At 45.2% G+C, this 17,215-nt stretch overlaps 1 protein-coding gene across 9 annotated transcripts in view; it reads right to left on the bottom strand.

Moving 5' to 3' along the window:
• The window catches only part of NFIA (nuclear factor I A), a 198,512-nt gene that overhangs the window by 73,742 nt on the left and 107,555 nt on the right, over positions 1-17,215 (bottom strand). For all 9 annotated transcript variants that reach the window (XM_056498187.1, XM_056498193.1, XM_056498189.1 and 6 more), the window contains exons 3-5: positions 15,965-16,039; positions 6,937-7,054; positions 4,501-4,628 (exon numbers count right to left, since the gene is read on the bottom strand). In XM_056498187.1, coding sequence (XP_056354162.1) covers positions 4,501-4,628; positions 6,937-7,054; positions 15,965-16,039 — 321 coding nt within the window. The remainder of the gene's footprint in view (positions 1-4,500; positions 4,629-6,936; positions 7,055-15,964; positions 16,040-17,215) is intronic.

Raw genomic sequence — 17,215 nt, forward strand, 5'->3', positions numbered from 1 at the left:
TTTGCTTATTATGGAATTAAAAAACACATACCTGTAATTATGGCTTACCCCCACTACAAGCAGAGCTGCCACAGAACTGAACACAGGCCAGCTTTGTGCAGGAGCTCAAAGCCAGTGTGGTGTTGCCTTATTTTCTTACTAACATCATCTTTATCCTCTCTTGCCCTTCTTCTCAGTTAACAAGAGTTATGTACTGAAAGTGCTGAGATAAAGTAATGGTAAGGAGGATACCGCAAAAGGTATTTGAAAAGCAGAAGTAATTTACTACATGTCTGCTTTGTTTTACTTCCCAAGCCTTCCTGTTGTGAAAGGGAATTCATCTTTTCTGGCAGACTCCAGCCTTTTTAGGTCGGAGAGCTCCCCAGGAGCTTTTGAGTGCAGGTAAATGGATGTGAGGCTCAAGGAGTGCAGCACAAGGAACATGGGATTAATGCTGGGCTTTGCTCTGGCTGTCACATCTGATGTGCAAGGAGAGTGCTGCACCCTTGGCTGCAGGAGAGATCTGTAAAAAAACCCACAAAGCTGAGTCCTTTGCTCATCACTGCAAGCCTGGTGTGCCACGAATGGAAAGGTCGTGCTGCTGGTGGGTGAAGCACGGAGCATCTACACCCAGCAGTGTCTCCACAGGACACAGACATCAGGGTGCCTCAGCAGAGCAAGCAGAAGCTCAGAGGAAGGGCTGTGGATGGACAATGGGTGCAGCCTGTATCCTGCACACAGCAGGGACCCCAGGAGGAAGCATCCACTGCCTAATCTAAATAGCACACAGAGTGGTTTTGTCCTCTTCTGTTCTCCGGCCAGTTTGCACATATGTTCTGAGCATACAGCCTGCCCTCCAAAGACCACTTACAGGGGCAATCACAGGGAAGAAAAGCAGGAAGAAAAGTATCCAAAAAGGGAATTGGTTCAAGAGAAAAGAAATGGAGACAGATGTAGAGTGACTAGTCACGGCTGGCGGTAAATAACCCTCTGCCTGGAGTGCTCTCTTTCTCTAAAAGGAGTTCACATATTCCATTTCATATTTCCTTTCTAGGAAGTCAAATCTTTGTTTTCCTGGCATTTGTTCTTTTCCCCTTCTGTATGGTCTAAAGCTGCCTTCTCATTTTCCCTTTCTCTCCTATGTTTTGCTCTCTTTGAAGTGCATTTCTTCCATCTCCCTCTCACACAGACCTGGCTTCCCTGCACTGTCCCAGGCCACACCTTTCACTGCCAGGCTCTCCCAGTGCCTGTGCCACGAGCACATGTGTGCTTCACACCTGCTCCAGTCTTTGAGTCTCCCCTCTTTCTCATGTGCACACCTCAAAATTAAGCAGATGCGACACTCAGAGATGGAATATTCATCCTCTCACTCCCATAAACCTGTCAAGGCATATAGGCCAAGAAGCTATCTCTGCATAAATCTAAATCTCCTGTGAGGAAGCAATCTACTCAAAGGCAATAAAGGCAAAGGATGTATTATTATCTTTGGTGTGGATCCTACTGGGCTGGGAGGCTGGCTGCTGGCTCCTCTCTGAAATTTCCTTCCCAGCCAGAGCAGCCATCCCACAGACAAGTCTAAGCTTCCTTTCCTTGGTCTGATTTCCTCCTCCTGTTGTTTGGCCAGTAACCCAAAGGACAGGGTTTAATTATGGAGTTTGGAAACCTGGCTTGCACTGCTCTGCCAGCACGGGATAAAACTTCAGCCTGTCTTCTGAAACAGCACCATTCTGCACTGCTGATACCTGTGTTATCCCACACAGCACAAAATGAGCTGCAGGGAAGAGATGCCAAGTTAAACAAAAAGATGGGTTTAGTCTTTAAACTTCTACTGCGAATTTCACCGAGAAGAAAACAAAACACTGAAGCTCAGAGATTACTGTATGCTAAAAACTGTGCCACCATCTTGATTATGGATTAAATAAATGGCAAGGCCTTTCTCTGGAAATAAAGACATCAGAAAGGATGGATGTGAAACTGGTCCAGGCTCCAAAGCTCCCTCTCAGAGAGGAATGCTGTAGAAAGCCCCAGCTAAAATGGGATGTTAACATCACTTGCTTTCAGGTGACCAAATTATTTTCTAGGCAGATGCCTCACTAAAGATTCCTGAAACATTTTACACTTCTGGAGGTGAAACCCAAAGGGCCACACATTGGTGCCAGACTCAGGTGTGATGTCTGTGCACAGACCACAGCAGGACATGTCCCTCAGGGGAGCACCAGGGACACTCCACTGCTGCCCTGGCAGGGAAGGACACTCAGCACTCTTTTGTCCTTCACCAGTGATGAGCTGTGGCTCTTCAGGTAATCCCTCTGTCAGCCGTGCTCTTGCAGTGACCCTGCTTTACAGAGAAGCTGAGGCAATGAATTCAGAGGACAGGCTGCTGGAAAGCCATGGCACAGGCACTGGGGTGGGGCTATAGCACAAGGATGGCTTGGAAGTGCATCCCACATGGGCAGGATAAAGCTCTTTTTCTTCACAGCTGTGACAGTGATAGATGGCTTGGTGAGTCTGAGCTATATCTAGTTGGTACCTGGCTACAGTCCCTGATGCTGCAAGGTGATTTTCTGCCATTTTACAGGCAAGACTAAGCAGAATCTGGGATTTTTCTATAATAAGTGAGGAAGGTCACGAGGAAGGAAGAACCTTCTCTTGCCTGACTTGTTCTTGCCTTTCTGAGCACCTCAGGAAGTTTGACATGGGCAGCTGTGCTTCCTCAGGATGGGCACCCAGTGGTGCCAAGAGCAGCAGAGGTGTAAGGCTTTGGGCACTTCCCTTGCCCAGCTCAGCAGCTCAGTGCCACCATCAAGCCAGGACTTGGATGAGCCAGAGGTAATGACCACACGTGGGGAAAAGCACCAGAAGCGACAGCACAATTAATAGCCAACCTCTGGCTGCTGCACAAATGGAGAACATTTGTCATTAACAACCAGCACCCCAAACTTTGGGGGGAGCTGTCCCCCAGCCTGACAGCAATGCAGAGGCAGTGACCCCATCATTTCTCAGCCATCTGTGTCTGCAGGGCTGTGATCCCTCCCTCTCAGCCCAGCCTTTGTCCGCGCTTCTGCCGCGCCGTGAGCCGAGGTTTAGCACAAGGTGAAGCTCTGCCTTACATCATCTGGAGCCTGGAGCTGATGCAAGGGACAGCCCCTGGTGCCCCTGGAGCAGGACACCTCAGAGCCAACACCAGAGCCCTGGGGACGGTGGTGGCAAGGCAGGGACGGGAGCCTGGCACTTGTGTGCCTGCAGGTCCACCCTCTCCTCCTGCCAAAGTGCCACATCTGCAGGCAATAAGGGCCCACAAGCTGGCTCCTCCTCATTAGAGGAGAGAGGGCAGCTGGCAGGGGATCCTCCAAGGGCTCCCAGGCACAGGAATCAGTCTCCTCCCAGTCTGGAATAGCCCAAATTTGGTGGCTTTCTGGGCATGCTGTAAAGGACAGCTGTTTGACAGGGTCTCCAGAGAAAGCTGTGGGTATGTTTCCTACATGATGAAGGATATAGGTGGCTGGCCAAGTGCCCACAGAACTGATTTTAATGCTGTGCAAGTCGAATTTACTTTTCTGTGCTGTATAGTTCATTACACACAGTGCCCTGGACAAGCATGTGTTTTTTCCAAACAAACCAAACCCATACTATTTTAAATCCAGACAAACAAGAAAGACAAAAAAAACATATTGCAAAAGATCCTGTGCACTTTTAGAGGACCTTCTCAAACTCTGGGAGGCACTGCTTGCCTTCCTCTAACAAATAAGACTTCTGTTATTTTCACTGGCAATAAATACTTGATTATTTAGCTGTAAGCAACACTGAGGCATTAACTTCACCTATGCACATAGCACTGACCCAAAAAAATTATTTCCAATAGTATTAAGCACCCAGATGATCTCAGGATAAGTGATAAATGGACAGTTAAGTATGTAACATAACATAACCCAAAAAAATGATCAACAGGAAAGATCACACACAAAAATTAACTGAGAAGAGGCCAAAGAGCTTCCTCAACATTCTGAAGTGTAACACCAGTGATATCTATTTTGATATGAAGCCTCCAATCACACTTCACAGCATTACAGATTAATAAAACAACTCCTTCTGTAAGTCTCTTAAAAGTCATTACTAAGTGATCTCAAGTGTTGTATAATGCTTGAAAAGTCCTTCTGCCTTATATAAGTTTAGGGATATTTATTTAAGCAGCATAACTGATGGAGCACAGCCCAGACAGGTACTGCTTTTTGCTAGAAAAAGCTACCCCAGAGCTGAATCTGGACAATTTGACAGAAAAAGACTGCCTATCTTCTGCTGCATTATTTAAATACTTCAGATATTTGGCCAAAACACAGAAGTGACACACTAGAGAAACATTCACAGCTGCAGGAGCAATAAAACCACTGCCATGTTTTCATTAGGCCGTTTCTCGGAAGTGACGAGACGTCTAGAACTGGTCACCTCTCTAAGACAGCAATTCTGATAACGAAACAGAGCAAGTGCAGATGATGTTCTGGGGCTCTGGGAGCCGGGGCTTACCTGGCTCCACTTCATGCCATCCACTGGACTGGCTGCCACTGCCTGGAGAGCGCCCTTGGCTTGTGTAGAACGGCTCCTCACCAGGGCTGTCCATCTCATCCTCCACAGACTTGAGACGTTTTGTGGAGCTGAGAATGCAAAAAAAAAACCAAAATGAAGGCATGGAAGAGGAACCAAGGCACTGCTGTTGGGACATGATTGAGAATAACTCAAGGTAGAAGAGATTTAGGGCCCTTTGTGAGATACAAAACATTTCACAGGCCAAACCCCTAAACACACACCAGTTTGACCAGAAGTTAGTTGACATTTAGGCTTTCACAGATTCAGAAGTAGGGCAGTTTTCAAGGCACGCAGAGGTCAATAAGAAGGCAAGAATTTCACTTGCATTGCGTGGTTCTTGCAGTTTGAATGAATATGGTGATGACACACGAGACTTATTTTTGCCGCCAGATTTTTTTCACTGCTAATTGTGAAAGCAAGTTGTTTATCAGTTCAAACTTTTATTTTCAATCTTTTCAATTAGCTCAGACTTCAGTCCCATAAGAAGAAACATAGGCAAGTGCATGATGGAAGAATCCATTCTTGGTTCAAATGTTCACGTTATCTTGCAATAAGAACATTTGGCTCTGCAGCTGTGCCAGCAAGCATAGAAAGCCCCCAATGGGTATCTCTGGCCAGTGTCAGCATTAAAGAATCCCCCTGTGATGCATCACACCTCCCTCACCAGAGGCTCAGGACACAGAAGAGCCCTTTGAGTGGTCTCTGGTGACCACTGGCTCCAGCAGCTCTGCAGGGAGAGGATCCCAGAGCCAAAGACACTCAGCTTGGCTCTGCTTTCCATAATGAGTTGTACAGACTGCGTGGGGACCTTACTGAGAATTTCTCTTCTAAGTACTTTTCCAAGGCTGGGCCAGCTCACTTTTGTTTTTTTTTCCCCCCAAATCTGTATTCTATTAAGACTTAAGGCATTCAAGAACAGGCTCCTCTGTGTAGGGGGAACACATTTAACAGACATAAAACCTTGCACTATTGGTTTAGAGCCTGCAGCCTCCCCACCCGAAGCTCTGCACAGGTAGGAGCTGGCGGGTGTGCAAAACCAGTTGGTGAGAAACAGGAAGAATAAGTCTTATGGCATGTGTGGAATGCAGGTTTGGCCATGCCTTAATTTAGAGAATTGTTATGTGTCAATAGGGGAAATTGTGTGCATACAATATAATTACCGCCTGATAATTCTGCTGAGTCTGTGTATTTAAAGAATTTTTTTTTTTTCTGACTGGGAACAGCCTAATGAGAGGAAAACAAACATATTACCAAGTTATTAACTACCCATGCTGTTTATAATTAGCTCCTTATCAGTGGTAGCTATTTGCAGAAGAATAGAAGAGCAACAACTGAGCTCTTAAGTAACATTAATAACCTCACTTTTGCTTCTGAATTCTACCTGAGAATGGTGCTAATGATGAGTGCTGTAGGCTACACAGTTTACAGGCAAGAAAGAAACAGCACAAAGTTTTTAATTGATGTGTAATGGGAATTGTAGTCACTGAGCTTCATAACGTGCAAGACAGAATGTTCTTCCAATCACTGCAAACTGTAAGAAGTTACTGCTGAGCCTCTCGTTAAAGATTATTATTTTTAAAATAAAAGCAACAGCTATATTCAAACTATAGAGATTTTTCACACGTGCACTTGCTCACTGCAAAGCTGGTGGCACTGCAGGCTGAGATAAAAATGTAAAAGAGCGTAGGGCTGGAGTTAGACTTTCTTGTCATGTCTTTGAAATAAGTGATCTATTTTGGCTGTGGGGGAAAAAAGATCAATCTGGTTCCTTAATAGTGTTCAAGACTACTCGAGTGACTGAGCTTGTTTATAAATCTAATCTCATGGATGATTAAAATGAAAGGTAAAGAATAAAAAATATCCTTGTTTGATAGTTGGCATCTAAGCCAAAACAAAAATCAGATGGAGCAGTCATCTGCATTAGCATTTCAGTTTTCCAAAGGCTGAGTCACAAACTTCTAAAAGCTTTATGAAAACTAAATGCTTTATAGACCAAGATCCTAAAACAGTCTTAGTCTCACAGGTAACACCTAATAAAGAATACATGTAAGTTTATCTTAATACTTTCCTTGCATCTTATTATGCTCCAAGTTGTCTTCTGCCACAAGCTGGAACTCAATAATTCCAGTGGAACTTCTCCTGATACATCTAGATACAACCAGGAGCTACACAAGTCCATGCAGCAGTTTTTCTTAGGGACTTGTACACACAAAAAGAACTTTAGAGCTGAACATTCAGCTCTGTGAATCTAAAACAACTCCACATTGTGAGGCCCCCAAACAGCTTGTCAGAGAATTTAATGGTTACTTTCCCAGATGAGTAATGATGCTGGCCTGGGTTTCCAAGGAACCTGGTAGTAGGCAGAGATTAAATTACCTGGTAGAGGATGTGCTAGGTAACGACCTCCTCATTGCTCCTGGGCTCATGCTGTAGTATGAAGAACTTTCCAAATCTGAGAGGGAGAAATTAGGGCCTGTTCCTGCAGCTATCGGTGCTGGGGAAACAAAAGAGATTGCAGTCAGTAAGTCATGTGAATATGGCATGAATTGCACTTCAAAATCACTTTCTTCTTCCTCATGAGTGTGTTTAGTTTCACAATGGGAACAGGTGGGATGTGGAAATTACGAAATGCTAATGGTACCTGGCATTGCAATCAAGAAGATGGAAATTTTATCAAGAATACAATGTTCCATGATGTAGAATCTCTCTTACATTCCTCCAAAGATATTATTATTATTATTATTTAAAATTAAACAATTATGACTTCCTCTAAGTGCTGCTTTTCTATTAATGTAATTCTAACACTTAATGAAACTTGTTGCTTTTAGGACCACGTTGTCTCTATTGGCATGGCTACAGATAGGCTGCATCTTCCCTGTAGAGTGCTTGGCAGGATCTATAAGCAGCACAGGCAGGGAAATACACACCTCAGAACCTCTGGGGTACATGTGATGTACAGCCACAAGCAGAGAGGTTAAAAAAGCAGATGAGAAACTTGAGTTCTTTTCTGCCTAAGAGCATCTGAGCTTTCCTCTGGCCTCTCCTCCAGCTAAATCAGAGCTAGAGACTTATGACTCCCCAAAAGTTTTATCCAGCAGTGAGCTTCCACTCTTCAACTCATCACCTTATCCAGTACTGAAATTTTTATTTCAAGGGATATGAATCCCTGCAATTTCCCTGTCCTGGATCTTTGGTTTCACATTAAACATCACTGATTCTTACACACCCTGAAATCTGCAGGCACATGAACTCCATGTGCTGTATTCTTCTGGGAGCAGACAAGGAGCAGAGCAGCTTAACGTTGAAGTCAGCAGAGAATGGATTTCGTGCTGAAATGCCACTAATACAGCAAATGGTACCATGTCCACTGTGGCTGTTCCAGTGCTATTTACAGGACAATACAACTTCAGGGGCTGACAATTACAGATCATGATTTTCTCTCACATTTCAGAGCCATCTGAAAAAGGATGTCCTGCACAATGAAATGCACCAGCTTGGCCTGGGCTGTATTGTCTGAGAGCCCTGATTCACAGCCACAAAGGCAAAGCAGTCTCAGTGCCACACAGGGATGCTGAGCCAAGTTTAATCTTTGGTCTGAGAACCTGGCCCATTTTCAAACATGAAAAAATCTTTCAGTCCAACTGGGAAGGAGTGAGGAAATGAAGACAGGATAGCTCCTATCACCCAGCTAACATGTCTGGGCTGGGAGTGCTGCCACTGACTGTAACGGGGCCAGTATTTCACCCCAAGTCTTAAGGAGCTCACAATGTCAGATTTGACAGAGGAATAATGTAGCTTTGCAGCTGCCTCATCATCCCCACAAGACAATTAGTTGTTGTTTGGCAAGGATCTTTTAAGAACGTCATTGAGACAGAAAGGGAACAGCCTGGATATCCACGGACTTCTAAAAGCCGGGGACGGAAAATGCACAACGCCATTAAAACTTGAGAAAATCTGGAATGATCATTAAAAGGAATTAAGTTGGGAAGTAATTTATGACAAGAACACTCAAATCCTTTGTTATCTTCCCTTAACTATCATATGCTTCCTGCACACTGGGTATATGAGAGGGTGTGTTAACAGAGGGAAAGAAAAATTAAGCACAGTAAAATTAACTCGTTTTATCAATTTGTGCTTTCTGCAACGGTTTCCTGACAGCAGCTACAACAGGCTGTAAAACTGATGAATTTGCATGGAAAAAGAAACTGGTGTAAGTAATTTGTGTAAAAGGTAACAGGGACATGGACTGCTATAATTCAGACACCCTGCAGATAGCAGACTGCTGCAGTGTGTGCAGTTATGGGTTAGAAAAATGACCACACTGCAGTCAGTCTGACTTGAATGGAAATCAATCATAAAGGTACTCTCTGCAGCATCTACTCCACAGTTTTCAGCAACTTCCTTGCCAAACAGATTTGTGCTCTGCAAACCCTTTCCTGAGCAGTTCCTCTGCACTCTGTGCCTCCCAAAGCCCAGCTTACAGGTTAAGCACACAGTTTTCCAAACAGGAACATAAAAAGGCAAGCACTAAATTAAAGCTCTGTTTCTTTCTAAGGCACAATGAATTTCCTGGACATTCCCAGATTTATGAAACAGTTTTATTCCTAAGAGATAAGGAAGAAAAACTGGTATGTGGGTAACGCTTCCTTTCTTTCTTTTTTTCTTTCCCCCTGCCGTGTTTATTGCCCTTTCCCCAAATCCTGGATATTTCTTGAGTTGGCTCTATAGAAAAAACGAATTTGTGTCCAGAGCAGGGGTAGGGTAGGAGCAAAGTATTGCTGATGCTGTGTAAGCAGAAAGGGCTGATCCCACAGGGGCTGCTGCCTGGGTAGCAAACACTAAGGATGCTGTGCTGGTCACCATGCCAGTTAAACCAGAGGGTTAAAGAACAGAACTCACCTTTAATAGACACCAGCAGAGGTTAAAGTGCGTGGCTGGGCTCTGGGGGACAGTGTCTGAACCCTGTGGCAGTCCCTGCACAGGAGCCACCACCCTGCCACCACCAGCTCAAGGTCTCTGGCCCCAGAATTGCTGTGGCAAAGGTTGCACAGGGCTGAGCTGTTCCAAAATCCCTTTTCCTGCCTTTCTCACAGTGCTTGTCTTTCACCAAAGCCTATCTGTACCTTTGCTTGCAGTTATTGCATTTACTGCTGTAAATCACAACGTGCTGGAGCTGTGGCTGCCCCATCCCTGGAAGTGTCCAAGGACAGGTTGGAGCAAAATGGGATAGTGGAAGGTGTCCCTGCTGAAATGAGATGAGCTTTAAGGTCCCTTCCAACCCCAACCTAAACCATTCTGTCATTCTATGACTCCTGCTGCAAAGACAGCATCTCTGCAGAGCATGCAAAGGCATCAAAGTGGTGCAAACTGAGGCAAAACTCTCCTCTGAACTAAAAAACTCTGTCTAAACTAAAAAAAAGCTCTGTCTAAACAAACAAACAAAACAAAAACCTTAGTCTAAACCAAACCTGTCCATTGCAGCACATGACAATCCACCACACAACCTCCCTACCCTGTTCCTGGAACATGCTCCAGCCCCACATGGAGCAGTGTGGTGGGAGCTGCAGCCTCACAAACTCCAGGCAGTGACACCTAGAACACACCATTACCCCTGTAAGAACAAAGTGACCTCCTGACAGCTCAGGAACATCCCTCAAGTGGGAAAGGATGTCAGAAGCTGCAGCTGTGAGTCAAAGCAGGAATCTCACTGAGATGCCACCTGACCCAGGGCTATGAGCTGGAAGGAGCTGAGAGGGAAGGATCCCTCTTGCCCCAAACCCAGCCTGCAGCTCCCATTTCAGCTGCTGGCATCACAAAAATTCCATGTGCAGCTGGGACACACTTGGAGGGGCAGGAGGAGCTGGTTTGCCCACACAGAGGAAGAGGAGGAGGAAGGTTGGTGCCTCTGCCTGACACTTTTCTACTGCTGGGATGCAGGGCAGCATCACCCTGCTCCCAGCCTGCTTCCTCCAGCTCAGCTCCTCAACCAAAATGTCAAGAAAAATAATGGAGAAATTAAGAAAAAGCCCTCTGACTTAACCCAATTGCAATATTTATTTTGAAAAAAATTACTGAATTACACAACAGGAAACCCACTAAGTAAAACCAGCTAGGCTGGCATTTGTCTCCCTTGGAATATGGCACTTTCTTTAACCCATGTTAATATTTAGCCTTTCTCTTTTTTCCCCCATTTGTATGTATTTATTTTTTCAGAGGGGCTGGGATGTGACTAAGATCATTACATGTGTAACACTGCAGTGAAGTGATAATGTGCTTAAGGTTAAATGGGAGAAACATGACATTTGACTAATAAACTTTTTCCTGTGTTGTGACTCCATAAACAAAGGGAAACACACTGTGCTGCTGCTGCTGGGAGGAAAGGGGAGCTGGGTGTTTTTTTTTTTTTTTTTGCAAGGCCTTTGTTTGCTCCACACTGTATCATTAGATTCAAAGAGCTTTCGCCGAATACAACAGATATGAAATGTGTGATGTTCATTTTAAAATTACAAGTACAGCCTGCTATTGACCATCTAATTATGCTGAGTTCCATTTATAAACATAGCTAACCACTAAGTTTATAGAGACTTTTTGTGCTGCTTTAATAGGATATTGATCGAGAGCAAGGTTTGAGTGGACTGCCATTGAATTGTGTAATGGCATACAAAAGGCAAGGTCACGGCGACTGTTCACTCTATGCCTGCAGTCTATTTTTTATTATAATCTTTTTTTTTTTTCCCTCCCTCTCATACCCAGGCCCACACAGAGAGTTTTGGATAGCAGTGCTTTGCTAAGGAATATAGAGTATCTTTTTAAATGTTCATTTTCATGCTGCTGACTTTAACTGCCTTCACTGCTGTAGTGCTTAGTATAGCAGAAAACACACAGGCTGCAGCTCAGAGGGAACAGGTTTATCACACCCTGGCTGCACACACGTGCTCTGTGAGGAGCTCAGCAGCCTCTCATCCTCTCCTGGGCCACCAAAAGGCTACCAAAATCCACTGCCCAGGCATCCTCTGCCCAGCCCAGCCCCTGCACAAGAGCCAGGGCACCCAGGACGTGCTGGGATTCACTTTCCCTGTGGGAAAAGCTGGACGAGAGGCACAAGGAGGCTGCATTTCCTCCATGCCTGGAGTGCTGGCAGTGCCTCTCCATCCCAGCCTTGTCCTCATGGCAAGGACACTTCAGCCCCTGTCTGCATCCCCAAAGCTCCATCCCCAAGCCTGGCACCTGCTGCATCAGTGAGGCAGCATCCTGAGCTTCCCAAAACGCCCTGCCCACACCCGTGGAGCTAGTCTGAGTGTTGCAGGGATAACCAGCTGGACCATTCCTGTGTGTGCACAGGAGCAGTGAGCAAGTTGGTGTGCTTGTGGTGCCACAGGCTCATCAGAAGGATTACAAGTCCCCCCTCTGCTCCTTGCTGCACACAGCACACGTTGAGCCCAACGTGTGGCATTTTCAGGCCAGGGTGCAGCCAGAATTCCCTTGTTTATCAGCACGAGGAATGATGTCATTTTGACAAATAACACACCACCAAACAAATATGTTTGATTTGGCTCTAGCCAAACGTTCATAAATCCTAAATCTTTCTTCACATCCTGGGCAGTGCAGTTTATCTGGCTGCTTGAGTGACCTCCAAGGGAGGAGATCTTCCCAGCAGCTCTCCCTGCTCAAAGCACACGGTGCAGACTCAAAGCCAATGGGGGAATGCATTCCCTGCGCCTTTCCCCTTGCTCCAGCCTGCCATGACCTCCCAGCCCTTGCCAAGGGAAGGGGACACTTGGCACCTTCTGCAGAGAGTCTCCTCCAGTGCCCTGAGACAGCTGCCCACAGCCAGAGGAATATTTTCCCAACAAGGGGAGAAAAGGAGGAGGTTTCACTTGGCCAACAGCTGGCTGTCAGTTCCCAAACCCGTCCATCCCCAACACTTCTGCCTCTGAGCCTTTTGTTGTCAGCACAGACCTCTCCAGAGAGGGAAGAATGAAGCCTCTGTTATCTGGAAGGGTCTCCCCAGTATCTGGGGTGACAGACAACACTCAGAGAGGAGCTCACACCCTCTGCCTGCTAATAATGGAGGAGAACTGACAGCATGAGCTGCAACACCCACATCAGACGGATGGAGAGGAGTCTTTGTTTTTCAGATGCACATCTATGATCTCTTTTCTCTGTTTTACTAGGCTCTGCAAGGCTCAGCAGCTGGGCAGCATTTCGAAAGAAAATCTGCATCTCTAGGACTGAAGGAAGCAAGTTTCTGTTACCAACACGGTCTAGACTTGTTCAATAGCTCACAGAAAGTGTGATGATCAGCACTGATAGGCAAGATAGATAACTGAAACAGCTGACCTTTCACTTGATTAATTCATTCCCCAAATTTGCATGACGGAGACAACTGCCTCTTACTTGAGACTCCTTGTCATGTGGACCTCTGGGAACTTTACTAAATAAACCTGGCACTTAATTGCTACCCATAATATTTTGGAAGATTAATTTTAGATAACAGCTGCTGCAGGGCAGCTAAAATTGGGGGAAATCACTTATTTCTATCATTATATTACCAAAAGCAAGCACAGCAAGAAAAAGAGCAGTGGGCATACACAAAGTTGACCTTTTTGGAAAGAGGACTGGTCTCAAACAGGAACACAGGAACGTGCAGACAACCCAGAGAGGGTTATATTAACTTTAAAAGACCTTGCCTACCAATTTAGCCAAATATGCAGCAATTACCTTGTTGCTCTGTTATGTTAAATAATTCTTTGAATATAAGCATGTGAATTAATACTGAGTTTTCTGGGAATGTGCTGCTAGACTTGACACTAAACATATCCTGCTGGGTAGCCAGGGCATGTCAGGCTGTGGGCTTCTCAGACCTCATAAAGTAAACAAGGTTAAGGCTGGTCAGTACATGTCTGGGGCATCTCCAAGGAAAATCCAGGGTGCTATCAAAAGCAGTGTAGCTAAATCAGTTGCTGGCACCCTTCCCTCTGAGTCAGTTCTGAAGTGATATCCCGATATGCTTTGGGGACACTATTTTTGGTGGAGGTGCTGGCTTGTAGACAGGATATAAAACTGAGGTCTTGACCTCCCAGGATTATTAAAGAGCCCATGAAAAACAGTGCAAACCCCCGTGTCTGGAACAGATAAAAGCTGAATCTTTGTATTTTTCCCACCAACACCTTCTTTCTCAGTTCTAATAAAGTCCATGCTCTTCCTGCATGCAGGTGCCCCATTCTTGAAGGTGGTGCACGTCAACTGCAAGCAGAGGGAACATCTCAGACACAGCTCATAATTTGCAAAACATGCTGAGTGCTAGGATTTCTGATACCCAGTGTTTCAGTTGAGTTACAATAAAATATCAGGGAAAATTAATAAGCTTGAAACACGATGCTGAGGAGGTGAGTGCCAAGCTCTGGGGGAGGCTGGGAAGGCTCCAGCCAGGAGTGGGGCACTTTCCTAGGAAAAGTGCACACATGGAGCAGGGCTGACAGAGTGCAGAGGCAGCTCTGCTGTGCAGGGCTCCTCCAGCCAAGATAAGGCTGTGGGGAACTGGGATGCCTTGCAGAGGGGGAGGGTGAACCCTTTGGGCTTCAAAAGCCTCACACTGAAAAGCTGTCACACTGAAATGAAATCTCAGACCCTGGTGACAGCCTGGGCTTGTCCACCCTGGCTGCAGGTACCAGCCAGGCTCTGCTCCCTGCACAGCCCAGCTGGATGCCAAAAGCTCTGCCCAAGCACTTCAGCAAGTGAGCTGGTGTGCTGGGCACTCAGCAGCTCCTCTTGACTTATGAGTCCTCTTAACTTTGCCCTTCTCTTGAAATTCCCACCAGTTGTCAGGGAAGGAAGCTCAGGAGAAATGTTTTCTTCAACATCTTTCTCTCTGCTTCTCTCCAGGGCATACAGCTCTCACGTATCTCCCACTGGCCATGCTTTCCTTGTGCTATCCTTTTTTTGAATATAAAGCCAATTTACTAGCTAGTGTCTTCCCAAAAGAGGAAAAAACACCAGGAAAATCCTCTGAGAAACTCTGTGTTCTGACTCACAACCACAGATTTTCTACTAGGTTTGTGCCAGTTAGATTCTAGCCCCAGAATGACTAAAATGACATGCTCAGAGCCAGCACACAGATAAATATTTCTGCTATCTAGAAGGAGAACAGTTTTTATCATTTAAAGAGATTGGTTGCACACTGAGGTTTTAAAGGGGCACAGAGCTGAGGGTTTCACCTGGAGCAGTGGTGATTGATGATGTGATATTATCCCACAGCTCCACACTAGCTGGAGAAAAGATGGTTTGGGTTGGAAGGAGCCCTAGAGGATCACCCAGTTCTACCCTGTCATAGGCAGGGACATCTTCCACAACACTTCCAGGTTGCTCCAGCCTGGCCTTGGACACTTCCAGGGATGGGGCAGCTACAGCTTCTCTGTGCCAGGGCCTCCCCATCCTCACAGAAGAATTTTTTAGATCCTTAAAGGACTTGTTCCTGCAGGTCTGGCTTAGCAGCAGTGTCTCTGCAAGACCCTGTCCATACTCTTCCCTTGGACTATCTGGATTATGACATTGCAAAATACAATCAATGCACCTTTGATCAATGGAACAGGGTGGTGACAGGTGCTCTTAATTCAGTGCTGTTGGTGAGTATTGACAAGCCTGTAATGATCATGCTGCAGTGTGTCACTCACACTGGGGGCATTAGCATTCTTTAAAGGTCAAAACCCAAACCCTGCCAGTAGACAGAATTCCATACAGCTAATGGAAAACGTGGGCCTGGGGAAGTCAGGATGTGTGAGAATATCAGGGCTGAAGTTGGCACAGTTGTTGGCATTGTTAATGACTTCAGGGACTTGCAGGTGTGCAAACCCCAAATTCAGAGAATACCTGAGCTGGAAGGAACCCACAGAGATCATCAAAGTCCAGGTCCTGGCCCTGCACTGGAACAGCCCCAAGAATCACACACACAGATATGTACACAGGGCATGGATGAACACAATGTGGAAAAACAGCATCAGAAAATTTCCAGGCTTATGTGATCAGGTAATTTCTAGAGGTCTGGTTCCAGTACAGCCCTTGGATCCCCCAAGGGATCCATGGAAGCTGATTTCTGTATGCATTTGTCTGTACTCTGCCCATTTTCAGCTGGGTACCAGACGAGCTTATCAACTTATACATGCAAGTTTGCAGAATCGAATTATTTATGAGCTCACTTTAAAATTCTGCTGGTTTATTTTCACTCATTTAAAGAAGTGGCACATAAATGCTGTCCACTGGCAAGAAGAGGGGAGAAGACAGTCCTAATTTTCAAGATGCTGTTTCTGAATTGAGAAAGGCAACAATAAGAATCAAAGAAAAAAAAAAACAAACAGACAACTTGGATTGCAGAAACCACATAAACGAGCCACAAAATGATACTTACTTTGTGAGACTCTTACTAGCTCAGTCACACTGAAAACACCTGATGTGACAAAACTGTCCTGGAAGCCCAAATGTCCTACAAAACAAACAGAGTGAGAGAACTGCGATTAGCTTTAAGCATTTAATGACAGTATTCTCAAATACTTTACTTTCATTTACACTTAAAATGTGACATCTAATTTCCCACTTAGCAGTAATTATTGTTTATGTAGGTGGGTAACCAGTCATACAGCTATGTAGGCTGCTTTGTGGTTTCTATCTAGAGGTTAGGAAAGCTAACATGACACATCAGCAGGGAGATTTTTACATGTTAAAGCATCTCAACAGGAAATCTGAAACAAAAGAGGACTATTTTAATAAACGGTTACCTTGGATGACCCCTAATGACTTCACAACTGAAATGAAAATACTGTACCTAGGAAACAGGACAGCTAAGTTCCATAATCGTTTTAAACATTATTCTCTAAAGAAACATCTGATCAGGATTATCTACCCATTCATTCAAACCAAACAAGATTTAAAGACGTATTCTTCATTTTTCTGAGGTTACACTGGGGGGATCTTAAAAGAGCAGATGGTTAAAAAATTTTAAATTAAGACCTTTTCAACTAAAAAAAAAAAAATTCTAACATTTAAAACTGGGTTTTTCAAAGAAAAAATAAGTGTCTGCATAAAAAAAAAGTAATAACTTTGCAGGGGAACCAGGGTGGACGCATCCTTGTGCAAGGAATGCCCCCACACTCGGTATCAAAATGTGATGGCACTTTACATAACAGTATTTTCCTTCTTCTCTGCAAACATGCCTACCACCAAACGTTCATTTAATTTTCACGGGTATGCCCAGTGACAAAGGAGCAGCCCGGGCTGCAGCCCAGGCCGGGATCGGCGGCTCAGGCGGGACAGAGCCGGACTTCAATCAGAGGGAGCCAGGCTGACCTCCTGCTCTGGCAATCAGGGTCACAGGAGAAACAGCAGGATAAGGGGATTATTAAAAGAACTGTAAAGTCCTGCTTGCCCACAGGATAAGTGGCATACCTTTTTAGGTTGTCCTACTTAGAGTCACCGATCCCGGCGCACGCACACATTTATTATTGAATGTTGTGCAGGGGCACCATCTGCTCCATCGTTAATTGTTTGTCAGGCTCAGTGCGATTTCCCTGCATCCCATATATTCTCCTGCACCCCATGCTCATGCTGGGAATACCTGTGCACCTTTCTCTAATGGCCAGAGCAACAGGGCTAATGCTAGCTG

The sequence above is a fragment of the Oenanthe melanoleuca genome, chromosome 8, assembly GCF_029582105.1.
Source record: "Oenanthe melanoleuca isolate GR-GAL-2019-014 chromosome 8, OMel1.0, whole genome shotgun sequence".
Taxonomy (NCBI): Eukaryota; Metazoa; Chordata; class Aves; order Passeriformes; family Muscicapidae; genus Oenanthe; species Oenanthe melanoleuca.